Here is a 27322-nt window from a genome sequence, read left to right as displayed (position 1 = left end):
AAAAAATGTAGATTGCCAATGCAGATCTACTTAAACTGCGAGTGGACTGGATGTTTGTGAGTTGTTAGTGCTTTCTATAATATTGAACTGGAGCAATTATACAAAACAAGTTAGAATTACTTGGTCATGGTTAGTGTCTCAGAAGCCTTGAACCCATTACATAGACTGTAAGGCATCTAACTTCTTCAGCGATCATCAGTGGTAAGACCCCATGTTTCTCTCAGTACAGGCATCCTCTAAAAATATACACAACTAATAAAGAGATTTTTTTTTTCCTTTTTAAATTAACTTGGGTTTTGCCCATTTAGGGCAAAGCAACAAGTGCAGTAGGTGCTAGTCCCACCCCCAAACAGCAAATGCTTGCTTTCCTTTCCCTCCCCTATGGTGGTACACCAGCTGGACATGAGCTTACACAGGGCTGACTGTCTCTCCATCCCCATATGACAGCAGCAGGCCAAGAAAAAGCATTGTCATTTGGATGAGTCACATGCTCCCCATTACCCAGAAAAAGGCCTTCGATCACTTCTAAATGTCGAATGGAATGGAAAGGTGAGTATTTGCTGAGAGATGGTGTTTTAAAGTGCACCTGTTCATTTTCCTGCATGGTTATAGACGGTTATGATACATATATGAATTGTTGTATACAGGCTCCCCTAGTAACAGCAGGGTTACATCTCTGTTCAAGGTGAAAAACTTGCAATCTTATTGCACACCAAGATTTCTGCCTGCAACTTTACGAACTGTAAAAACAGACCTCCTTCTTTCACACCCTGACATTTACTTAATAATTTTTCATTGATTCAGACTTAGTGCCAATCACTCTCCCAGCTGCAAATTCCCCAAGTGACGGTGAATGCCCCAAGGCGCTAACAATAATTTGGGGCCTACTTAACAGTCAAGTTTGACATGTTCTTAGCTAAAGGGGAAATAAAACTGTAATATATTCTATGAATTTCTAAGAGGTTTATTTTCAGTTTTAGCTGCATTGTCTGTGTTACCCTGTTGACAAGTTTTTGTAGCTTATTGCTTTTTTTGAGGTGCGTCCTTAACAATGTACAAGGAATTTCCATGCCTAGAAATGGTTTATTTTTTTTATTTTTTTCTAAGAGATCTAAAAGTAAGAGGAATAAATAAATGTATGCATATTTTTTTTCCCTAGGATTTGTCAGCCAGAGGATCATCTTCACAGCTTCCTAAGTCTTTTGATCCAGAGCCAGTAGCTAAATATGGCACATTGGATGTAACTTTTGACTATGATTCACAAGAGCAGAAACTTCTTATCACAGTGACAGCTGTCACCGACCTGCCCACATACAACAGGACTGGGAACAGTAACTCCTGGCAGGTCCATCTTGTTTTGCTTCCCATGAAAAAGCAGAGAGCCAAAACAGGGATTCAGAGGGGGCCTTGCCCAGTCTTCTCAGAGGCCTTCAAGTTCAATCACATAGAATCGGAAATGATTGCAAATTATGCAGTCCGATTTAGACTGTACCTGGTTCGTCGAATTAAAAAGGAGAGAATTGTGGGGGAAAAGGTTTTCTATTTAACAAAGCTAAACCTTCAAGGAAAACTTTCTGTTCCAGTGCTGCTCGAACCTGCATACAGTCTGTCGGTAAGTACTTGACGATTGACCATACATGAGCAGACCTCCCAGTCATTAGCTCTCGTTCACACCATGGCATGTGTGTAATATCCTTTGCATTAATGTGGGATAGGGGTTGCATTAAAGAGCCCATTCATTTTAAATGTGGTCTGAACACAAGACAATCTTTAACAATGCAACGCACAGTACATTTTGCATCTCTGTGTTGTTCTGGCTGTAGTTCACTGCATTTTTATCTTGAGGTGCAATTAAAATATATATAATGTATTTTAGTGCATGGATACAGTGTGTTGTTGAATGTTCCCCTATAACTGAAAAGAGAATGAGGGGTTATATCACTGGCCTGCCTTGGTGGAGGTACTGTTATAAACAATGTTTGTTGGTTAAAGCCCAACTAGAATTTCTACCTGCAGTAAAAACCCATTTGGCCCCCCCCTCCCCCCATACCAAGAAGCCCTACTCTCCTACAAAATAGGAGCAAAAGGACACAACATTAAAAGAGAAGTGCAGGATTTTTTTTATCCCATAATCATACTTACCTAGGTGGATGCAACATCTATCCTCCGCCGCCTCTTCACTGAGAACCGAACACCCGCAGATAGCTTGGTTCTCTGACCTCCCCAAGCGAAAGAGCTGCTGCCTGTCAGTCAGCAGCTCTCCTGCTCTGCTCCACCATGTCCATTGGAGTGCTGAGCTGTGGAGGGGCGGGGAGCCGGTGTTCGCTGAAAGGCTGAGATGCCTATCAGTCCAGGCACCTGGTGGATCCAGGGTGTCACAGTCGGGGTGACGCGGTGCCTGGACTGATCTTGGTGACAGCAGCAGACAGTGGACTTCAGACCGCTCTCTGCTGAAAATGGGTCACAGGAGGGCGAAACAAATTGCACTCCTGTGACCCATTGGTGAAGCCCAGCCGAATGAGCTCAGGCTGGACTTCTCATTTAAAATGCAGCAAACATAGTCTATGAAAATTGGTGAAGGAGTGCTAAAAATCTACCTGTAGCTGCAACAGTATCCCGACTCCTTAGAGTGCCTTGTTAATCAGAGGCAAGGAATTGGTTCAGGGAGTCTCTGCAAATGGAGGAGATCACTGCTGATGATTGGCTGCCTCTTAAATGCACTAAGGTCTTAGGTTTAGCATGATCTAAGATTTTTGTTTTGATTATGATACATAATAAGACTTGAATTTTCGCTACAGGTTCAGTTTAAGACACTTTTATGGCTAATTCAGTATAAAAAAGAGACCTACAAACCGCTATCACAAACAAAAAGATTTCCCAGCACACTTAGTGACCAGCCTGAAAAACGACCAAATTGGTCCTGTCTAACAGTTTACATTAAAAACTGAGGGTTTTATTTTCACACATTTGCAAATATATGCGTAAGCTACAGTACCTACACCAAAGGACCTCTGTATACTGCGGTCCTAACTGTAAATTTCCAGAGTCTCCATAGTAGGAGCACATATACAATGGGATAAATTAAGGGCAGATATACCTGGAGGGAGCCCCCCCCTTCTTAAAGGCATAGGGATGCACATGACACCCAGCAAGAGCACAATGGCAGCGAAGGCATCCCATGCATCACTGCACCCAATTCATCCAACTGTACAAAAAACCAACCACCCCAATCTATAACCGGCCTCTGCAGCAAGGTGCGCATGGAAGGGCAATGCACATCGCAAACAAAAGATTTCCCACCACACTTACCAACCAGACTGCAAAACAATCAAATTGGCCCTTTCTAATAGGGTTTACGTTAAAAACTGAGGGTTTTGGAGGCCCTGGAAATTTAGAGTATATCCAGAGGTACCTTGGCAATGGGCACTGTGGCTTCTATTTGTAAATGTGTGCAAACAAAACCCTCTGTTTTTCCTTGTCAAAAAGGTTTATTGATTACACAATAAAATGAAAGTACAGTACTTACATGTACAAGGATATAGATAAATAAGCTCTATGTTAAACAATAAAAATTATATAAGTAACATAAAATGTTTTATCCCTGTTGAACTACATCGCACAATCTAAATGAACTGTTTTATGTTACTTTGCCATGCTAGTATAGTTATTGTAACAATGTATACCTATCAAAGGTTATCGTATAATAAATTATAAGGGGCAGATCCACAGAGAGAGTACGCCGGCGTATCTAGTGATACGCCGGCGTACTTTCAAATTTCCCGCGTCGTATCTTTGTTTTGAATCCTCAAAACAAGATACGACGGCATCTGGGTTAGATCCGACAGGCGTACGTCTTCGTAAGCCTTCGGGATCTATGATGCAATTCTTCGGCGTCCGCTGGGTGGCGTTCCCATCGTAATCCGCGTCGAGTATGCAAATTAGCTATTTCCGACGATCCACAAACGTACGAGCGGCCGTCGCATTCTTTTACGTCGTCTCTAGTCGGCTTTTTTCGGCGTATAGTTGGTGGCGTACGCAATGTTAAGTATGGCCGTCGTTTCCGCGTATAATTTGTTTGCGTGAGTCGTCCGTGAATCGGGATGGACGTAATTTCCGTCCACGTCAAAACAATGACGTCCTTGCGACGTCATTTAGCGCAATGCACGGTGGGAAATTTAGGGACGCGCATGCGCAGTTCGTTCGGCGCGGGGACGCGCTTCATTTAAATGAAACACGCCCCCTACTCACCGATTTGAATTACGCAACATTGCGCCGCCAGAGATAGACTACGCCGCCGTAACTTACGGGGCAAATTCTTTTTGGATTCGAAGCAAACAAAAGTAAGTTACGGCGGCGTAGCATATCTCAGATACGCTGCGCCGGGGCAGATCTTTGTGGATCTGCCCCTAAGTGTATAAGTCTAGTACAGGGGTGTCAAACTGGCGGCCCTCCAGCTGTTCCGAAACTACAAGTCCCAACATGCCTCTGCCTGTGGAAGTCATGCTTGTAACTGTTAGCCTTGCAATGCCTCATGGGATTTGTAGTTTTGCAACAGCTGGAGGGCCGCCAGTGTGACACCCCTGGTCTAGTATGTATTGGTATAGAGCTAGTATGAGTAAACAAAAATTATAAAATAAATGAAAAAGAGAAAAAGAAGTAAGGAAAAATGGAGAAAGGAAAGAAAAGACAAAGAGTAGGTTCACAAGATCGGTCCAGGCACCAGAGCAAGTTATTCAACGTATGAATAGATGTGTGGTTTCATGAATTAATTAATCAGTTACCATGGCTGAAGAACTGAGTCATAAAATTTGGGGGTAAATGGTTCTTTATCCATGGGTTCCATATTTTCTTGAATTTCGGGATATGGTTCCAATCGATAGCAGACATTTTTGCATGAGACATTGCGGAATTCATTCTGTTTTTTGTTTCAGCCAACACCAGTGATGGCGATTTCCATGCTTTCACCATTGTTTGTTTAACAGCGGTTGAAAGTTGAACAAAAAGCTTATAGGCCGAATAGCACCGCTAAAACAACGGTAAAGACCTGCTAAAACTAGCAGCGTTTTACCATCAACGCCCGCCCCAGTGTAAAAGCAGCCTAACTGACAATTGCGTAGTTATGCACCACTGTGCACAAATGGAATTTATATCATTTATATACATTTTTCCCCCACAAATAGAGCTTTCTTTTGGTGGTATTTGGTCACCACAGTTTTTATTTTTGCACTATAAAAAAGACAAAAAAAAACTTTTTTTTTTTTTTTTTTTGCTATTAACCACTTAAGCCCCGGACCAATATGCAGCCTAAAGACCCAAGGTGTTTTTACAGTTCGGGACTGCGTCGCTTTAACAGACAATTGCGCGGTCGTGCGACGTGGCTCCCAAACAAAATTGGCGTCCTTTTTTCCCCACAAATAGAGCTTTCTTTTGGTGGTATTTGATCACATCTGCGGTTTTTAGTTTTTGCGCTATAAACAAAAATAGAGCGACAATTTTAAAAAAAAAAGCAATATTTTTTACTTTTTGCTGTAATAAATATCCCCCAAAAACATATATAAAAACATTTTTTTTCCTCAGTTTAGGCCGATACGTATTCTTCTACCTATTTTTAGTAAAAAAAATCGCAATAAGCGTTTATCGATTGGTTTGCGCAAAATTTATAGTGTTTACAAAATAGGGGATAGTTTTATTGCATTTTTATTTTTTATTTTTTTTTTACTACTAATGGCGGCGATCGGCAATTTTTTTCGTGACTGCGACATTATGGCGGACACTTCGGACAATTTTGACACATTTTTGGGACCATTGTCATTTTCACAGCAAAAAATGCATTTAAATTGCATTCTTTATTGTGAAAATGACAGTTGCAGTTTGGGAGTTAACCACAGGTGGCGCTGTAGGAGTTAGGGAGCACCTAGTATGTGTTTACAACTGTTTGGGGGTGTGGCTGTAGGAATGACGTCATCGATCGTGTCTTCCCTATAAAGGGAATGACGCGATCGATGCGCCGCCATAGTGAAGGACGGGGAAGCCGTGTTTACACACGGCTCTCCCCGTTCTTCAGCTCCGGGGAGCGATCGCGACGGAGCGGCTATAAACAAATAGCCGCGCCGTCGTCCCGGATCGCTCCCCGAGCGGACCCGACCTCCGCATGTAGCGGGGGGGGTCCCGATCGGACCCCCCACCCGCTAATAGGCGAGGACGTACGTGTACGCCCATGTGCCTGTACGTGCCATATTGTGGACGTATATGTACATGCGGGGGTCGGGAACTGGTTAAACATATCCAATTAAAAAAATAAAGTTCTTCATAGATTTAGGCCAATATGTATTCTGCTACATATTTATTTTACATTTTTTTTTAATCCCAATAAGTGGGTATTGATTTGTTTATGCAGACGTTATAGCGTCTACAAACTATGGTGTATACAGTATATACTGGAATGTTTAGTTTTTATACTAGTAATGCTGGCGTTCATCCATTGGCCTGCACCCACTGATCGGCTTGTGCTGTGTCTAATCACAGCACAGCCGGTATGCCCCCTACCTGGAATTGCCAGATCATGTACTAGGTATGTGATTCAGCGCAGGAGAGCCACTGTGCTGCCATATAACTATGTTATGCGGTCGGCAGGTGGTTGATATGCAAAGCAAACTCACCCATTAATCCATGTCTCCATGGTTTATTTTGTTGAGAAATCACTTTGAAAAACGCCCCCCCTAGCATTACTGGCCGTGGCCATCTTGAGTACGGGCAGATGATCCCCCTCTTCCCCTTTTGAAGATGAAGACTCCTGAGATGTATGGCATAATTTTGGCCTAGACCAGAAACCCGAAAGCAACTGAAGAAATAAAAAGGAAAAGAAATTAAAACAAATTGAATATACCTTTCTATCCATTTACTAAGGTTAGCAGCATAAGGATTACAAAATAGTTATTGTTAATTAAGTAACTTTAGTTCCACATTAACATAGGTATTCTGTAAAGAAATACATTGCAAGTGGACATATCCTTATTTTTTATAGGTTTTTATTGGCAGTTTGTGCCCTGGTCAATGTAGAAGAGTCCCATCTGATCTCAGACCTGGGAGTGGCTTAGTCATGCTGTTGTTCCTTTGTTTAAAAAAAGATTAAAGTGAAACTGAAGTCCAGTGACATGCAGTATCTCTTCTGCAATAAAATGCCCCTACCTGCCTTCTCGCTATCCTCTCCCACACTGTAAACTGAGCTATGCGCTTACAGTGTCAGAATAACAGTCTTCTGCACATGTGTGACCTCATTACCAGCCAATAAAGACAACTGAAGACCGGTACACAGGAGAAGATGCAAGCACTAGGTGAGTATTAACCCCTTTAGTTCTGCTTTATAGTGATTGTAAAGGTAAAATAAAAAAATAACAAACATGTCTATACTTGCCTGTTCTGTGTAATGCATGCACCTGAGCCCCTCCATTGACAGACATCGGAACTCGGCCCCGCCCCCCACTCCCTTTTGAAAATAACAAACATGTTATACTTACTTACTCTATGCAGTTGGTTTTTCACAGAACAGCCCAGATCCTCCTCTTCTCGGGTCCCTCTTTTGTGCTCCTGGCCCCTCTCTCCTGTTGAGTACCCCCACAGCAAGCAGCTTGCTCTGGGGCCACCCAAGACAAGTCACAGCTCCCTGTGTCCATTCAGACACGGAGCCCGGGCCCCGGACTCGGCCCCTCTCTCTCCTGATTGGCTAGCTGACCTTGACCACAGCAGGAGCCAATGGCACTGCTGCTGTGTCTCAGCCAATCAGTAGGGAGAATCTTGGATGGCTGAGACACTTGTGTATATCACTAGACAGAGAGGGACCTCAGGTAAGTGTGAGAGGGGTTGCTGCACACGGAAGGCTTTTTATCTTAATGCATAGAATTTAAATGAAGTGCGTCCCCGTGCCGAACGAACTGTGCATGCGCCGTCCGTAAAAACTCCCAGGATGCATTGCTCCAAATGACGTCGCAAGGACGTCATTGGTTTCGACGTGAACGTAAATGGGGAGTCCAGCCCCATTCACGGACAACTTACGCAAGCGACGTAAAATGTTCAAAATTATACGCGGGAACGACAGCCATACTTAACATTGAGTACGCCACCATATAGCAGCTTTAACTATACGCCGGAAAAAGCCGAACGGAAACAACGTAAAAAATGGTCGTACGTTCGTGGATCGTCGGAAATAGCTAATTTTCATACTCAACGCGGATTACGACGGGAACGCCACCTAGCGGACGCTGAAAAATTGCATCCAACCCAGATGCCGTCGTATCTTGTTTTGAGGATTCAAAACAAAGATACGACGCGGGAATTTTGAAATTAAGCCGGCGTATCAGTAGATACGCCGGCGTAATTTCGTTGTGGATCTACCCCAATAACTGCAGAGGGTAGACTACCCCTTAAACATTCTAAAAAGCCTCATTATTTATTTTTATCACACCTAATTGTTAGGTATTCCCAGCATGAAATATAACAGCATCTGGATTCAGTAACAGCCACTGCACAAGGATTATCTAGAAGCAATAAGTAAAAATAAAAAATCTCATTATTGTCCTTCAGTAAATACATTCTGTATTTCAGAAGTCACAATCCTGTGTCAATAAATGGAAATCAAATTTGCATTTCAAAATTATGTCTGGAGCAAAACTAGTGTGTAACTGATTAGGCAAAAGCAAACAACACAAGCTCTCAGAAGCCTTCGGAGTCTCTGCAGCGCTCTATTACAGGCAGATATTGTGCGTCTCTCCAGAAAGCACCACTGATGCAATTAGAACACAACCTGCATTGCTGAGAGGCGATAAGGTGATTAACTGAGTATCTACAAGACTGAATCATCTCAAAACAAAGCGGATGATGATATAAGATATAGTTGTAACACAACATGATGTTCTCCAGCTCAGAACAATATCTAAAAATACAGTTTTGATATGACAGCAATGTAGGACTACCCCAGGCAGACTTAGTAATAAATATGTAAAGTGTACAGTAATTGTTTATCTCTTTGCTTTTTTTTTTGTTTTGTTTACCTGTGCAGCTTTTGCATAGTGGCCTGCTTGTGTAGAATACTTTATTGATCCCAAAGGGAACATGGGAAATTGTTACCACACAGACACACTTAACAAAAGACAACACAAGATCACAACAATAGACTGAACAGTATGCAAAAACACAACAAAATTACCAATAGCAGCCATTAACACCAAATAAAAAAATTATATATAAGGATTAAGAAACTCAAAATATTGTTGGTCTTTGTGGGCACATAATGAGAGGAAAAATCATTTAAAAAGTATACCTTTTTTTTACAACATGATTAAAAAAAACATATAAACAGCATACAAACAACACCCTGTGTGGACACAGTTACCAGTTACCCAATAGTGCAGTTACAGAGGGCTGGATCAAGGGTACAGGGATAGACTTGGCAATGTAATGATAGTGAAAATAATTGATCCAGTAATGCCTCCAAAAACGTGCTTGTCTACGCATTTTACTAATTTGTTAGCTTCCTCAGGACAAATACTGGGTAGGTGCTGGTAAATCTGTAGCTCGGGGTATAGGGACACCTCACAAGACTAGACAAACTTTAAAAAAAAAAAAAAACGAAGTTTCATGTATATGTATGCAAAAACAATGCACACACATATCATGTGGCCTAAAGTAGATACCACTGATGTATAGCAAGAGTGTAAATGAAAGACGTAAAAATATTAGAGTGTAAGCGATACACAGAGGTAAGTTGTCAAAGGTTCTTATTGCAAACTTTTCCAACAAAATGTCAGCAGTACCAAATATAATCCATAAATGCAGTGCCAGTATATTAAATGGATAAATACAGAGTTCCCTCAGTTATGAGGACTGATGGCACATCTGAGTGTATACATAACATGCATAACCCAAGTGGGGGAGGCATATTATTGAGGCCCACACAGATAATGGGGCGTAAGCAAAAGAGAATATATGACCCCTTACACACTGGCTCTGTGTTAACAGCTTGCCTCTCCGTATGCAGCTTAGGGGGCATATATTCTCCTTTGCTTACCTGGCATTGTCTGTGTGGGCCTCAATAATAGGCCTCCCCACTTGGTTAGTCTTACTGGTAGTCTACAATTCATGATGCAAGGGAAACATCAACCTGTATTGCTGCTAGCTTCTCACCCAAAAGATCCGGCCTGATAGTATCAAAAGCGCAGGAAGAAGTAAAAAAACATGACTCTCAAAAGTGAAACCGTTAACTCTGGGATAAGCATATAGGGCCAGATTCACATAGAACTGCGGCGGGTAACGTATCGTAGATACGTTACACCGCCGCAAGTTTTCATCGCAAGTGCCTGATTCACAAAGCACTTGCGATGAAAACTGCCCGGGCGCAAGGCGGGCCAATTCAAATGGGCGTGTGCCATTTAAATTAGGTGCGCTCCCGCTCCGGACCTACTGCGCATGCTCCGTTTCCTAACTCCCGCCGTGCTTTGCGCGCCGTGACGTCATTTTTTCGAACGGCGACGCGCGTAGCGTACTTCCGTATTCCCGGACGTGTTACGCAAACAACGTTAAATTTTAAATTTCGACGCGGGAACGACGGCCATACTTTAGACAGCAATACGATTGCGGACTAAAGTTAGGGCAGGTCAAATAACGACTAAAAATTGCGACGGGAAACTTAACTACGGACAACGTAGCAAACGCGAAAATCCGGCGGGGATCCGCCGTAACTGCTAATTTGCATACCCGACGCTGGTTTACGACGCAAACTCCACCCAGCGGCGGCCGCGGTATTGCATCCTAAGATCCATAAGAGAAATGCCCCCATCTTATGGATATCTATGCGTAACTGATTTTATGAATGAGTCGCATAGATAGAAACAGAGATACGACGGCGTATCAGGAGAAACGCCGTCGTATCTCTTTGGTGAATCTGGCCCATATTATCTAAATACAAGTTTTGTGTTTGCTCTTACCTGAATCTTGGTGTGCTTTGCTTTTTTGTATTTCTTTCAGATCTATGCAATAATCTAGTGTGAGACTTTCCCTCTGTGCAGGAGCTTCCTACAATACAGACTGCTCACTGCTGCTCTATTTCCTTGTGTAAAGTGACTGGTCTTGTCTCCACCCCCTCCTGTAGTTTTCTGCAAACATCCTGTAGTGGATGGAGCCTCCTGGGTTTTTTCCACAGCTCTTCTCAGTGCATAGTACTTGCTACTTTTGCAAGGTGATATATGGGTTTGCAAAGGCACACAAAATTGTTTTTTTTTCTTGTGTAGCTACTGAGGGATATATTTATATAAAAGTGTTAATGCCTGGAGTTCAGTTTTAACGGGTAACTCCTCTTTTGTGAAAAAAAAAAAAAGCAAACCAAAAGAAAATAATATATCGTATACATACAGTCATGGACAAAAATGTTGGCACCCCTGCATTTCTGTCACCTAACATTTGTAATTGCAACAATTTTCTGGGCGAAGTGGTGCATTATCTCACAGAAATGCAGGGGTGCCAATATTTTTGGCCATGACTATATGTGTAATGTAATTGAATGTTTTTAAAAATTCCCATTCCTTTTCAATCCGCAGCGCTGTTATAAATGCAATATGGCTACCCGGAGGCATTCTGTACACAGATACTGTACAGAACGCCCCCCAGAAATGTAATTTCCTGCTGGTGTCTTTGGCTTACTGTTTTTCCCTGAAGTCTGCACTACAAGATACAAATCAGATTTTGAGCATCCCCTGTAACAAAAATCTTATTTTTGGTGAAATACACTCAAAGGGAAATCACATCTAAAGGAATGCAGACCCTGCCAATTTCCTTATTAGAGCCCTGCAGGTGCAGCAGCTGATTGATAATTATAAAATCACTCCCATACAGTTTTTACCCAGGACATGGACACAGCCAAACAATATCACAACACACCTCAATGCACAAAAACGCATTGTAGGGCACGGTGTAGTGGTCTGAACGAGCCCTCCACATACTAACGTTTATACACAATTCATACCTATACAGTACTTGGTGGCGGCCTGTCTATTAGGGGTGAGTGGGCCCCTATCCATGCATCCGGCCCCCTGATCTACATGCAGGGCGATGAACCATAGATTGCATTGGGGGTGTTTTTTTTTTTGAAGCACGTGATTAGAGCCAGAGGCTCTAATAGGCTTTGACAAGGGTGGGCTCGGGGCGCAGAGGACTGCACGCTGAGCCCACCCAGTTGTGTGACAATAGTGAATGAATATTCGTTATTGCCACACTGATCCTTCTCCCCGGCCAATCACTAAGTGGGTCCTGAAACCTGTCACCCTGTCACCCCATTGGATGAAAGGACAGGCGATCCTATTGAATGCCTGGGAGGAGATGCCTGGCGGAAGCTGCCGTGATGTAGAGGAGAGGAGATGCGATAGAAGCCACTGCCAGCTGCCCATCACCCATAGGAGCGCTGCCCGCCCGCAACCTAGATTGTAAGTGCGGGGCTGGATGGCCAACCAATCACTGACTGACAGTGGGGGGATTGGAGGAATGTGTGGGTTTGTCACCGACCGAGGGGGGGGGATGGTTGTTTGCCCCCCACCCGCCTAAAAAAAAAAAAAAACAACGCCACTGCTTAGGGCCTATTCATACCAACCCCTGTGTTACAATGCAGCAGCTGGTGTACAGTGGGATAGCTGCAGTGCCGATGCACCAGTTGTGGTGCATCGCACTGTTCACTTTATTTTTAAACAAACTTTATTGAAATGCGGCACAGTGACATTTTATTAAGTTCTATTGGCCAGTGTAATTTTGTGGATCACCTCGCACTGTGTTGCACTTGGCCTGTCGCACTTCATTCATTTCAGTTTATTAATTTATCAAAGTGGAACCACAACATGGTATTGTGAACTGGCCACATAGGAGATGATGCATTTTGCCTTGTCATTCGCTGGGACTGCTCTGAACAAGCCTCCCCACACAGTCCTATCACAACTGGTGTGACTGGGCCCTTAAAGTGTTATCTAAAGACAAAACATTTTTGAATTGAGTAAAGAAAGGGTTAGAACCTCTGTCAGACTTTTATTGTGTCTGGGTCACTGTTTCAAAGATTTACTGTGTCTGTTTGAAAATCAGGGCCCGCTTACACTGACGTTGCAGTAATACATGTATTAACACACTTATTACTGCAATGTATGCTACATGTTTTACTGTGCTGCAGAGCCATGCATCTTGGTACCCCAACGCACTAAGGCAATGCAACTGGGTTGCAGCACATGGTAACGCATGTTAGTGCATTGCATTGCAAAAAAAGAGTCGCATCAGGTTTTCGCCACATCCGGGTGAGTTGACAGCCCTTTCTTTTCAATGGGGTGCATTAACATAGCTCACTTCAAGATTGTAAATGAGCCCTAAGAAAAAAAAAGTCCAAAATGACTTCTCTTTTACAGAACAGGATTAGAAGGGACATTTTTTTCCAAAAAATAAGTTTGTTTGGGTGACAACTGTGTGAAGTGAAATCCATTGAATAGAATATACATGGTAAAAAAAACTGAAAGCAGTTTAATCATTCTTTATCCAGAATAAGTATTGGCAAAATTGGTTTTAAATTACTTTTAATTCTTGCTCCGTTTTCTTAAATAGAAGAAGCTGCTCAGGGCATTCGATGCAGGTATTGAGTTGTGTCCTGCTTGGTTGACACTCCACCCAATACATTTTTTTATCAGATTGAGCAAGGAGGGTAATATGTGTTTTTGTTTGTTCAGTTGTTTTCATTTTTTTTATTGCAGTCTGTCTTTCCAGTAGAGGGATTTCCTCCTGATAAATGTTCCAATCCTTCGGCCTCGTACACACGGGCAAGAAATCTCGTCAGGAAAAAAAACGTTAGTTTTCCCGACGAGATTTTTAGCAAGAATCTCTTGCCGCCTGAGTGTACACACAGACCTTTCAAAAGAACAGCGGTTCTCTTGAAACGCAAGAACGCGGTGACATCATTGCGTACGATGATCATGCGCTCATCACATTCGATGCCGTCGCCGCCATCTTGCTGCACCCTACCTATGCCTAGGAAGCTACCGCGCATGCGTCAAAGTCATTTCAAGCATGCGCGGGTTTCCACGGCGACCAGGTAAGTATACACACTCTCAGGTTTCTCGACATGTTCTCTATTTTTCTTGTCGGGATTCTGGGCAGTTTTCTTGTCGAGAATCCTGAAAGCCTCGTACACATGCTCGGTTTACTCGGCAAGAAAGCTATGCCAGCAGTTTTCTTGCTGGTTCTTGCCGAGTAATCCAAGCGTGTGTACGAGGCTTCAATCATGCAGGTGCTTTGCTGTTGTCTGTTTCCTTTCTGATTTATCCCCACTTCCTGTTAACATGACCACACTGCAAGTGATGAGAAGTCTACCTTAAAAAAACATTACATAGTAAGGAACGAATTGCTTCGCAAATGCAGATTTTTTTTCCCGCTCATATAAGCATGCATATAAATGCAATCAAGAGATTAGTTGGCAATTTAGCTACTCATTGCATCTCCTGAAAATATGCAAGTTGATTTGGCTGATTTACAAAAAAAATCATGCAATTCAGAAATCCAAGCAATTTCAATTCATGAATTTTAGGCCTCATTCACACAGGAGCTGACACCTGTAGTCTGTGAATGGGGCTGTACGTTTATGCGGCCTAAGCCACCAGGTGCTGGGTGCAGGCATCCTTTTCATGTCTGGGGGAATGCAGTGGCTGCAAGGACACAGCCGCTCATCCCAATTTGACAGCCAGGTGGGTGCCGGTGAGTGGCCCCAAATGCATACCGTCTCCCCTAGATTAGCACATGGGAAGGCAGTGACACCATCTGACACCAAAGCATACTCAGGGTGGACTCCTGAAGTGCAAAGGGTGCAAGAGAGCGTGGATGAGTGGGTATATTTGGTAGGAGTGGGCTGTCGGGAGGCACTATCATTCTGCCCAAAGACCACATTCACACTTGTGAATGGGGTCATGTACAATTACATGCGGGAACCCCAGTGGGGAGTTCATGGTGACTAACTGTGGGAGGAATCCCTATTGAAAGCAATAGGAGGCTGAGAGATCTTGCAGCTAATCGCAGCCGCTTGCATGTAATCACTTAAGCAGCAATTACCTAGGAATGATTAGCCTTGGACATAGACTGTCTGTGTCCAGGGGCGAGCATTCGCAGGTATTTGCTCCATCAGCGATTACATATGAGCGGCTGCGATTAGTTGCAGGAACCATCAGCCTCCCATTGCTTTTAATAGGGCTTCCTCCAGCAGTTAATCACAGAGAACTCCTGATGGGGTTCAGCTTGTAATCGCACACAGCCCCATTCGCAAGTGTGATTGGAACCTTAATTACCAACTCCAGTCCAAGCAAAACTGCCATTTAAAGATGATGGAAAGACCTTCGTTTTTTTCCTTGCTTCCTTTTCCCATCTTTCCCGCTCCAGGGCTTTTACCTCCTACTAATGCTACTGGATTTCAATAACTAAACATCAGTATGTTCTCTTTAACCCTGTTTATTTCTCATACTTGTCTCTTCATCACTTATAAATATTGTATGAAGCTTTCACCAGTCCTACGGCCCAGTGTTTGGATGCCGTTATTTCTCATCTGATTATACTATTTAAGCGCTCATATTTCGTACAACATTTTTCCTTTTGCACTGTTGTAATCAAATATCCCTGCCCTACATTCTGATCCGTCTCTCTGTAATTGATTTATATATGAATAATGCAGTGTCAGATTATGGCGCATATAAAACACAGGCTTTAGCAGACTGATTTTTATTATAAGCATCTGTTTGAAACACATAGTTGCTTTTCACGACAGTGCCCAACATCTTGCACTAAAGCTTTCTGCACATTCTTGATTTAAGACAGAGTTTAAAATAAAGGGATACCATGGTTACCAATCATCCCCAATATGCAGGGACAGTTCTGTTTCCCGTGGCTCAAGAATAGTGGAAATGGCATTGCAACTATTCTTGGGTTGTTTGTCACAGAGGCGATACTGAAGGCACAAGGGTGAGGAAGGCTGATTGATACATGAGGTATAGCCATCTGTCGCATGCTAGCTGATTGGCATAAGAACCTAAAGTTTCCCTAACAACAAGCACACTATAATCTCCCACCGCTGCCACCAGGTATCAACCATGTAAACCCATGCCAACTTGCTAATCAGAGTGAGCATCTTGTTTGGTGGAAGAAGAATGAGGTAAGAGTTTACTTTGATAAGGGAAATTCACGTGTAACATACCGTATTTATCGGCGTATACCGCGCACTTTTTTGCCCTGAAATTCAGGGCAAAATTGTGGGTGCGCGATATACGCCGATACCCGCTTCCCGCGCAGAGTTTGAATTACTGCGCCGGCATATACTGAGCGCAGTACACTTGTGTATAGTCGGGCAGGCTCGGCATCTCTCGCAGTCACGTCCTGGACGTACAAGGACACACAGGACGTGACCGCGAGAGGAGCCGAGCCTCCCCGACTATACACGAGTGTACTGCTCTCGGTATATGCCGGCGCAGGCGTTCAAACTCAGCGTGGGAAGCGAGGATCGAGCGGGGAGGACACCGCAGAACGACGCCGGACCCGACGAGGAGGACACCACCAAAGCCGCAGACGGACACCAGACCCGGCGAGGCCGCCGATGGACGCCGCGCAAGACACCAAAACTGTAAGTACTAAAACATTTTTTTTTACAGGAATGCGGGTCCAATTTAGGGGTGCGCGCTATACGCCGGAGCGCGCAATACCCCGATAAATACGGTAGTTATCATAGCCTACAATACCTATGGCCAAAATCTAGCTGGCTGGACTCTCACAGGCAAATACCAATCTAGTATACAATCTGATCCACTCTAAAGCCCTGTACACACGGTCGGTCCAAACCGATGAAAACGGACTGAAGGACCTTTTCATCGGTCAAAACCGATCGTGTGTGGGCCCCATCGGTCAGTTATCCTTCGGTCCAAAATTTTAGAACTTGCTTTAAAATTGAACCAATGGACTGATAACCGATAGGTCAAAACCGATGGTTAGTATGCAAAAGCATTGGTTAAAAACCTGCGCATGCTCAGAATCAAGTCGACGCATGCTTGGAAGCATTGAACTTCATTTTTCTCTGCACGTCGTTGTGTTTTACGTCACCGCGTTGGACTCGATCGTTTTTTTAACTGATGGTGTGTAGGCACATCAGACAGCTTCATCGGTTAACCGTTCTCATCGGATTGACCGACCGTGTGTACGCGGCCTAAGGGCTATGTACAAAAAGGAAACTGCGATAGATAGGACTTTAAATTTCCCACCAATGAACACGAAGAAAACGAATATTTATAAAAAGTATAAAACAAATCTTTATTCCAATAATTTAAATACCACATCCGTTAGTTATGAACATATCGTTTTGTAAGTAGGTACAATCTACCGCCTGTCTCTCATTAGGGAGGCAGAGACTTTAAAGCATGGAGATCCTCTCAGTTGGTATGATTATAGGTCAGCGCTTTTCACGGACAAGGGACGCTTCATCAGGACCTTAAATCTCTCATGTGGACAGAATTTTTCACTTCAATCACAAGATACAAAAAAGTTTAGCAAAGTATACATAAGTAAACATTTGAAGTATATGTGACTTGCTTACAGATAATCAACTTGTACACTTGCACATTATTATAAATGATCGTTGGATTACATGGCAGGGCCCTTGCCCATGAAACGCGTCGACCTATATCATACCAACTGAGAGGATCTCCATGTTTAAAGTGGTTGTAAACCCTGATAATAAGGCTTACCTATATGTACTGAAAATACCTCAACACTAAATTTTTTAATGTATTTTTCTGTTGTTACAATGATGTAGGGCTGCAACTAACGATTATTTCTATAATCGATTAGTTGGCCGATTATTGTTTTGCTTAATCGGTAACAACCTTAAAGATTAGCATTTTTACATATTTTTTTTGGCCAATTTGTTGTTAAGCAGATAAAAAAAAAAAAATTGCTTTTCTGCAGCTTCTCCATTGAAGTATATTGAACCAAAAGAGCACCATTTTGCGTTACAAAAAAAGGATGTGAACGTGTCCCATAGGAAACCATGTAAATAAACTGTAGCGTGTTTCGGCAAAAAGCACCAAAATACACAGAGGTGTGACCCAGGGCCTGAGATGTTTAGTAAGATAATGTGGGTAAAAAAAGTTAAAATGAGTACAAAAAAAGCAAATAATCGCTACTGCAAGGGGTTCATTTTTTACTGTGGGACAGTGAAAGTAATATTTACAATAGCGATTTGCTCTTTTTGTACTATAAAGGGCTAATTTTGTTTTCTTTTTTTAACCCCATTATGTTACTGGCCGATTAATCAAATATGAAAATGGTAATCGATTAATTTCATAATCGATTAGTTGTCGATTAAACGATTAGTTGTTTCAGCCCTACGATGATTATAATGGTTTCAGAATAACATTAATTTTACTCTTACAAAATTATTAAAAATTTCATAGCCGGTTTACTGTGACTGAAACTACGGCCTAAATTTTCAATATGATACTGTACAAAGCTCTCCTGTCAGAGGGGGGAAGTCTGAGCTGATAATCAGCGCATTGATATTCAGTGCCCATCAGCTGCCAGTCAGTGCCCAAAGTGGCCATCAGTGCCCATTAGTAACGCCTGTCAGTGCCCAAGTCTGATGCCAACCAGTGCCCATGTCAGATGCCAATCAGTACCTCATCATCAGTGCTGCCTAACAATGCCATTTATTAGTACCTATCAGTGCCGTATATCAGTGCTGCATATCTGTGCCCATCAATTCTACATATTGGTGCCTCCTCATCAGTGTCCATCAATGCCACCTTATCAGTGCCACCTCACCAGTGCCCCTCAGTGCAGCCTCATCAATGCCCGTCAGTGGTGATCCAATACCACCAAAAGAAAGCTCTATTTGGAATGGGAATGATAAAAATGTAGTTTGGGTACAGTGTTGCATGACCGCGCAATTGTCATTCAAAGTATGACAGTGCTGCAAGCTGAAAATTGTCCTGGGCAGGAAGGGGGGAAAGAGCCTGGTATTAAAGTGGTTAAAGACAACAATCAGCAGCCTGGGATCAATCACAGCAAATGATTTTAAGCCTTCTCCAAGAGCTCCAGCGTACCACCTCTACAATCATCCGACCAGTAATTATCAGATAAAAATTGACAAAATACTCCATGGCCCAGTATCAAAACTGACATAGGTTTTATTTAAGCAAATAAAATAAATATTGGAGCCACCTTGCCAAAGATATTATGTATCTCCCATCCTAGATTCTCTATTTCTAAGGGCACTCTCACACTGGCAGCGTCTGGGCATCGGCGGTAAAGCGGCGCTTTACTGGCATTCTTGTGGCGCTTTTCGGCCGCTAGCGGGGTTGCTTTTCACCCCCGCTAATGGCCGAAAAAGGGTTAAAAGCACCCGCAAAGCGCCACTTTGCCAGTGGTTCGGTGGCGCTGCCGATTGATTTCAATAGGCAAGGGTGCTGTAGGAGTGGTGTATACACTGCTCCTACAGCGCCTCAAAGATGCTGCTTGCAGGACTTTTTTGAGCGTCCTGCCAGCACACCGCTCCAGTGTGAAAGCAGATTTTCTGCGGACAAAGCGTAGGACTTTTGTCCGAAGGGCGTTGGCCATAAACTTGTCTTGCATACAAATGTGTTTTTTCAGCTCTTTAGCGCCACCCTTTGGGCTACTTCTGCTAATGTGTTATGGTTAACATTGCTTCTGAGCATGTGTGTTTGTACTTTGAATTTTTTTCCGACAGACTTCTGTACACACGATCAGATAATCACACATTTGTTGTCGAAAAATTTAAAAGCATGCTATCCAACATTTGTTGGTGGAAATTCTGACAACAATTGTCCGATGGAGCATACAAACGGTCGGATTTTCCGACAACAGCCTGTCATCACACAGATCGGAAAATCCGGTCGTGTGTACGAGACTTTAGAGGAGCCGAATACAACGGTTGGATCCAGTGCCCCCCATCTAACAGGCCCACCACAGTAAAAACATGATAGCGGCTCTATCCCTTCCCCACTATATTCCCAAAAAAGTTTTATGCTTCAGCTTGTAGCCTACGGTGACATTGTGGTTTACTGCAAATAATTAAATGGCACTTATAATGATATGGCCTATAAGAGTATGAATTATATAGTACAATAGATATAATCACAGTTATTTTCTGTTCCCGGGTCACATTCGGTTTTCAGCATCATGCAAAGCAACCCTAAACATTTCTATCCTTCATTGAGCTCAAAGAGTTTTTTCTTTCCTTTTTAAGTTGAATGGGATTTAGTGACAGGTCGCTTTCTCGTCTAAACATGCCAAAGGCTCAACAACAGTAGCCACATCAAATGAAAGGCACTTTCTGAATAATTGATGGAGAATGTTGACGCTGGATTATCCGAGCAGCCCATGGTGGAGCCTTCATTTGGACCCTGCACGTCCCTGAGCTTATAGTGGATTGTCTGGAATCAAAACACACACAAAAATGAAATCACCTCCGACACAGAAAGTGGTTAACTCCTTACATACCTGCAAACCCTTCCTCAGTCAGGTTGAATTCTTCTACTTTTCCAACCCCCCTGTTGAATTTCTTTAACCTTGGAAGGGCTTAGTTAGGCTGGGTTCACATTTGTACATTGGGAACACGCACAAAATCACGTGTGTTCCCAGCAACACACAAAATAATGCACATTCCCATACCTCCCAACTTTTTGAGATGGGAATGAGGGACACCTATCAGCAAAAGTATGCAAGTATAGGACACACCCCTTGCCACGCCCCCTTAAAGGAGAATTGTACAAAAAAAACAAGATTGGTTAAATCCACAAGTGCTTTTTTTACCTCTACTATTCCTTTATATTGGCTTTTAGAATTTACAAATGCAGCAATTTAGAAATCAGATGAACGATTTAGCACTGGGAAACACTTTTTGATAGATAAAAAGTGCATTTTATATACAACTATACAGATCAGACCAAAATGGGGGACAAATGAGGATAATGAGGGACATTGCTCCAAATCAGGGACAGTTGGGAGCTATGCATTCCCTTTGGAAGGAGTGTGGCACTGCCATCATTTCCTAATAGCAACCTAAGGCACCTTGCAAAAGCATGCCAAAATTCATGGTATTTAAGTACCATGTGTTGTGGTGCAGCGCAATTTAAAAAAAGGGTCATGCACTTTGCGCGTAGCGCAGTCCATTGAAATTGATTGGTTGCCCTAAATGTGATGCACAAAATCTTCAGAGAAGTGCATGCACCGCTGCCCCTGCAAAGCCTTAACTTAAAGGGTCACTAAAGTAAAAAAATTTTTTAGCTAAATAGCTTCCTTTACCTTACTGCAGTCCTGGTTTCATGTCCTCATTGTTCGTTTTTGCTTTGAAGTTGCTGTAATTCCTCTCTGTTCTGGACACTTCCTGGTTGTCTGTTTCCTGATCACCACAGTACTGGGAGATTTCTCACTGTGGTCACTAATCAAGGAGGTGTGTCTAAAACCCCTCGGCACCAATCCAGTTTCATTTTGCAAAACCTTCACTGCTCTCTATTGGCTCTTTGGCTCTGTACATCAGAGAACCAGGAAACAACAGCAAAAACAAAACTAAACTGTAGGTACATTATATGATTGTTTTTTATCTATTTTTAATCATTTTTAAAAGGAATCAGTTAACTATTATGCCTCTATACCCTGTAAACAGTAATTTCAGCTAAAAAAATGTTTTCCTTTAGTGACCCTTTAAGGTCCCTTTTACACAGGCTTGCCCATGTACGGACTCTGCTTTGCTCAGAAGGGATCGCTCCGTTAAAACCCCCGCTGAGCAGCCAGATGACAGGTCCGTCTCTGCTCACTGTGCAGAGATGGACCTTTCAAAGCCCCGCTGTCCTCTATGGATATTGGTTGAAAACGGACAAAAACGTTGTAAAGCTCTGTGCCATTATTAACTGTGGGGTATGAACCCTGATACCTTGTTTGTGAGGGTGCCAAATACTGGGTTTGTATATTGTAGATTTTGCAAGGAAATAATTAATTAGTTAAGAAGCTTGGTTTTTAGGATGAGCCCTGGGAACATATAATAAAAACACAATTGAATGAAGTTATGTATTAATCATTAAATGTATTTTTATAATGCAACAGCGTGTAAGTACCTAAATTTGCCTTGGTACCAGACACTTGTACAGCCCTTATACTAGAAGGAAGGAGAGCATTAGTGGTCAATCAGGTGTACTGCATGTGCTGACAAGAAACATGCTGGTAGGAGGACAGCGCAGAGAGATTACCTTGTCGGCCTGTTGCTGCACCACTTTAAAAACAAGCTTTTTTCTGACATTTGTAAAAGTAAAAAACTGTATTTTTTGTTAGAAACATTATATATATATATATATATATATATATATATATATAAATATATATATATATATATATATATATATATATCTTTTTTAGACGAGCTCCATGAGAATAAAATGGCGGTCATTGCAACATTTTATGTCACACTGTATTTGCACAGCAGTCTTTCCCCCCCAAAAATTGGGGAAAAAATACACTTTAATTTTGAATAATAAAAATCAAAACAATAAAGTTGGGCCAATTTTTTTGTATACTGTGAAAGATGATGTTACGCCGCGTTAATAGACACCTAACATGTCATACTTTAAAAATTGTGCATGCTCGTGGAATGGTGACTAACTACGGTACTTGAATATCTCCATTTTTTACAAGGTTACCTGTTTACAGTTACAGAGAATTATTGCTCTTGCTCGAACGATCACGGCGATACTTCACGTGTGTGGTTTGAACTTTGTTTATGTATGCGGGTGTGACTTATGTATGCGCTCGCTTTTGTGCGCAAGCTCGGAGCGATAGGGCGTTTTAACTTATATTTATTTTTTTCTTATTTATTTTAAAAAATATATATATATATTTTTTTTCTTTTACACTGTCCCTTTTTTTCACTTTTATTCCTATTACAAGGAGGAACGTCAACATTCCTTGTAATAGAAATAAGGATGACAGGTCCTCTTTATTGAGAGATTTGGGGTAGAAAAGACCCCAGATTTCTCATTTACCTTTTAAAAGCAAAAAAAAAAATTAACATTTTGCCTTTAAGAATTATAAAATCCTTTCTGTCTGCCCGAAAACAGGAAGTGATGTCAGATCACCCATCCGCCGCAACGGATCGATTTCCGGGTTTACCAACGGCTCCGGTAAGCTTTGAAACGACCGGGAAGCGGTGGGAGGGGGCCCCTCTCCCGCCACCTATAAAAACAATCATGTGGCAAACCCGTTGCTGGGATCACTTTTATCTTAAAGCTGAACGCCTGTAGAAAAAAAAAGATTCCAGGGTTATGGCAGCTAGCTGCAGTCATAACCACTGGGCTAGATTCAGGTACATTTGCGCTTTTTTTACGGAGGCAAATTTTCTGCGCTACCCGCGATTCACGGAGCAGTAGCTCCGTAAATTTCGTGGGCGCTCCGGCAAAATGCCCGGTGTAAGCGCGCGCAATTTAAATGATCCCGTAGGGGGCGGGAATCATTTAAATTAGGCGCGTTCCCGCGCCGACCGTAGTGCGCATGCTCCGTCCGGAAACTTTCCCGACGTGCATTGCGGCAAATGACGTCACAAGGACATCATTTGCTTCAAAGTGAACGTGAATGGCGTCCAGCGCCATTCACGATTCACTTACGCAAACTACGTAAACTTTAAATTTCGCAGCGCGGGAACGACGGGTATACGTAACATTGGCTGCCCCTGCTAATAGCAGGGGCAGCCTTACGCGAAAACCGCCGTACGCAAACGACGTAAACTGCGTACGCAGAGTTTGCGTAACGTTGTTAATCGGCGTTAGTATGCAATTTGCATACTATACGCTGAGCACAACGGGAACGCCACCTAGCGGCCATCGCAAGAATGCAGCCTAAGATATGCGGGCATAAGAGCCTAATGCCACGCATATCTTAGGCTGCAGTCGGCGTAACGAGGTTCCTGAATCAGGAGCATTCGTTACGCCGGCGCACGTAAGCAATTGCGCTGCGTAACTATGGTTACGCAGGCGCAATTGCTCTTTGAATCCGGGCCACTGTATTTAACTGTAAGGTAATGACGTAATTTACAGTTAGGCGGTCGACAAGTGCTTCAAGATGTATTCTAGGTATGCCATATTTTACATAGGTCCCGTTTGGATCAATGTAAGTATCTATGTGCCATGCTTGGCCGGCTCTTTGGAAGCTGGAAGTCACTGTAGTTGTCAATACAATTGCAGGGTTATCCACTAGTTTTCCGACCCTGTGCTGAGTGGCTGACCTGCTGCATTGTTAGGAGATTGCTTGCTTGGCATTGGCGCCAATCAGGGAGCACTTTGCGTTTTTTCATTGAATGCAAAGTATTCTCTATTTGGACGAGGTGGAAAGGCAGGATTGTGACGTCACGGTTTCCACCTCATCCAATCAGAGAACACTTTGTATTAATTGAGAAAACTAAAAGTGTTCTCTGGCACCTATACTGAGCAGACAACCTCCCGCGTTCATGAAGTAGCAAGGCAGCTGTTTGGAACAGGACCAAGGCTAGTGGCAATCACTGTTGTAGTGGTGCCTTCAACAGTGATTTTCAGCTTCCATGTGGATCCCACAGGTATGCCACATACTGTCCATATATCCAATAACTACATAACTATAATGTTCTATATTATACAAGTGTAGAACTCTGTTCCAGCTGGGAAATTGTGGATAAAGATATTGCGAGCTGCAGTTACTAGTGATCAAAAAGGTGTGTATATGTAATATAAATTGTAACACATTCAATCAATCAATAATGAAATAAGTGCCCCCTAGTAATTCATCATAGGTGATACAAAATCAATAAGTGAAATACATTTAAAAAGTATTTTTAAATTGTGAATACATTTCTAAATAAAATATTAGAAAATATATAAATAACACAACTATGCAAACAATCCATATATTAAAAAAATCATATAAGCTCCATGCACACTGGCTACAGGAGTTTTGCCTTTTTTCCTGTAGAAGCAGCTCAATGTTATCCTACAGTGCCTTGAAAAAGTATTTATACCCCTTGATATTTTCCACATTTTGTCATGTTACAACCAAAAACGTAAATGTATTTTATTAGGATTTTATGTAATAGACCAACAGAAAGTGGCACATAATTGTGAAGTGGAAGGAAAATGATAAATGGTTTTAAATTTTTCTTTTACAAATAAATATGTAAAAAGTGTGTTGTGTATTTGTATTTAGCCCCCTTTAATCTGATACCCCTAACTAAAACCTAGAGCAGTGGTTCTCAACCTTCTAGTGCCGTGACCCCTTGATAAAATTTCCCAAGTTGTGGGGACCCCTAACAGTAAGGCTTCATTTCCACTGGCGTTTTTACAGCCACTTTTGTTAGCCTTTTTTACAGCTTAAAAACGCCTGTCCATGTTTATTTTGGAAAAAAAACTTTTTTTTTTGTGAGCTGGAGCTTAAAAACGCCGCGGTAGCGTTTTTGAGCATTTTTTAATGTCTGGCGTTTTTACAGCTCTATTGCTGGAGCCACAGAACGCCCTGGTCCCGAGTTTTTTTACAGCTCAAAAACGCCTATGCCATTTGCAGCTCAAAAACGCCTATGTGGGCATGATGCCATAGAATAACATGGACAGGCGTTTTTAAGCTCAAAAAAACGCTCAGAAAAGTGGCTGTAAAAACGCCAGTGGAAATGAAGCCTAAAATTATTTTCACATCATGGGTATTATTATTTTCGCAGGCAAGACAAGTAATCCTAACCCACCGACATTTAGCACTTCCTGAGTCTCTTCCACTCTATTAAATGGTGCATTTTAGGATGAGTTGCAGTGCTGGTGGGGAGATGGTATGAGTGGCAGTGCTGGTGGGGGGTGGGATCAGTGGGAGTTCTGATCAGCCAACTTAGGTGCTCTTGATCAAGGTCATCTGCTGATCTTAGAACTGTAGTGGGGACTTATAATGGCAACTATAGTCATAGGTAGTGTCTCCGGCTTCACTGTGTCTCCGACTTTGTGGTATCTCGCAGCAGTGACACCTATGTTGATAACAGGAGATAGGGTCTCCTCCAGCCCCTCCCACTTCACATTCCTCACCAGTCAGCTGACTTCTAGTCTCTGCCCCCCATCCATGCCGTGAACTGAATGGGCAGCTGCGAAGAGGGTGAATGGGCGGCTGCGGGCTCCAGAGACGGCCCTGCTGAGTGGCCATGAAAAGGCTGGGAGAGCAGTGTGGGCTTCAGGAACAGCCCAGGATTCGGTGACCCCTGGCAAATCGTCATTTGACCCCTGAGGGGGTCCCGACCCCCAGGTTGAGAACCACTGACCTAGAGGAAGCTATTGCCCTCAGAAGTCACCTATTTAGTGAAAATAGTCCACCTGTGTGTAATTTAATCTCAGTATAAATACAGCTGTTATGTGAAGCCCTGAGGGGTTTGTTAGAGAACCTTTAGTGAACAGCATCACAAAGGCCAAGGAACACACCAGACAGGTCAGGGATAAAGTTGTGAACTTTAAAGCACACAGAGCACTGTTCAATCCATCATCTGAAAATGGAAAGAGTATGGTACAACTGCAAACCTACCAAGACATGGCCGTCCACCTAAACTGACAGGCCGGGCAAGGAGAGTATTAATCAGAAAGGCAGCCAAGAGGCCCATGGTAACTCTGGAGGAGCTGCAGAGATCCACAGCTCAGGTGAGAGAATCTGTCCACAGGACAACTATTAGTTGTGCACTCCACAAATCTGCCCTTTATGGAAGAGTGGCAAGAAGAAAGCCATTGTTGAAAGAAAGCCAAAATAAGTCTTGTTTGCTGTTTGTGAGAAGTCCTGTGGGGAACACAGCAAACATGTGGAAGAATGTGCTCTGGTCAGATGAGACCAAAATTGAACTTTTTGGCCTAAAAGCAAAACGCTATGTGTGGCGGAAGACTAACACTGCACATCACCCTGAACACACCATCCCCAACGTGAAAACATGGCGGGGGGCAGCATTGTGCTGTGGGGATGCTTTTCTTCAGCAGGGACAGGGAAGCTGGTCAGAGTTGATGGGAAGATGGATGGAGCCAAATACAGGGCAATCTTAGAAGAAAACCTGTTAGAGTCTGCAAAAGACTTGAGACTGGGGTGGAGGTTCACCTTCCAGCAGGACAACGACCCTAATCATACAGCCAGAGCTACAATGGAATGGTTTAGATCAAAGCATATTCATGTGTTAAAATGGCCCAGTCAAAGTCCAGACCTAAATCCAATAGAGAATCTGTGGCAAGAAAATTGCTGTTCACAG

The 27322-nt window shown here is 42.8% G+C and overlaps 1 protein-coding gene across 2 annotated transcripts in view; it reads left to right on the top strand.

Annotated features, from left to right (window-relative positions):
• SYT14 (synaptotagmin 14) overlaps window positions 1-27322 on the top strand; it is a 278830-nt gene that overhangs the window by 212652 nt on the left and 38856 nt on the right. For both annotated transcript variants that reach the window (XM_040351499.1, XM_040351498.1), the window contains exon 6: window positions 1160-1612. In XM_040351499.1, coding sequence (XP_040207433.1) covers window positions 1160-1612 — 453 coding nt within the window. The remainder of the gene's footprint in view (window positions 1-1159; window positions 1613-27322) is intronic.

This window comes from Rana temporaria, chromosome 4 (genome assembly GCF_905171775.1).
Source record: "Rana temporaria chromosome 4, aRanTem1.1, whole genome shotgun sequence".
NCBI classification, from domain to species: Eukaryota; Metazoa; Chordata; class Amphibia; order Anura; family Ranidae; genus Rana; species Rana temporaria.
Note: the sequence above shows the minus strand (reverse complement) of the source record. Positions and strands in the feature narration are given on the sequence as shown.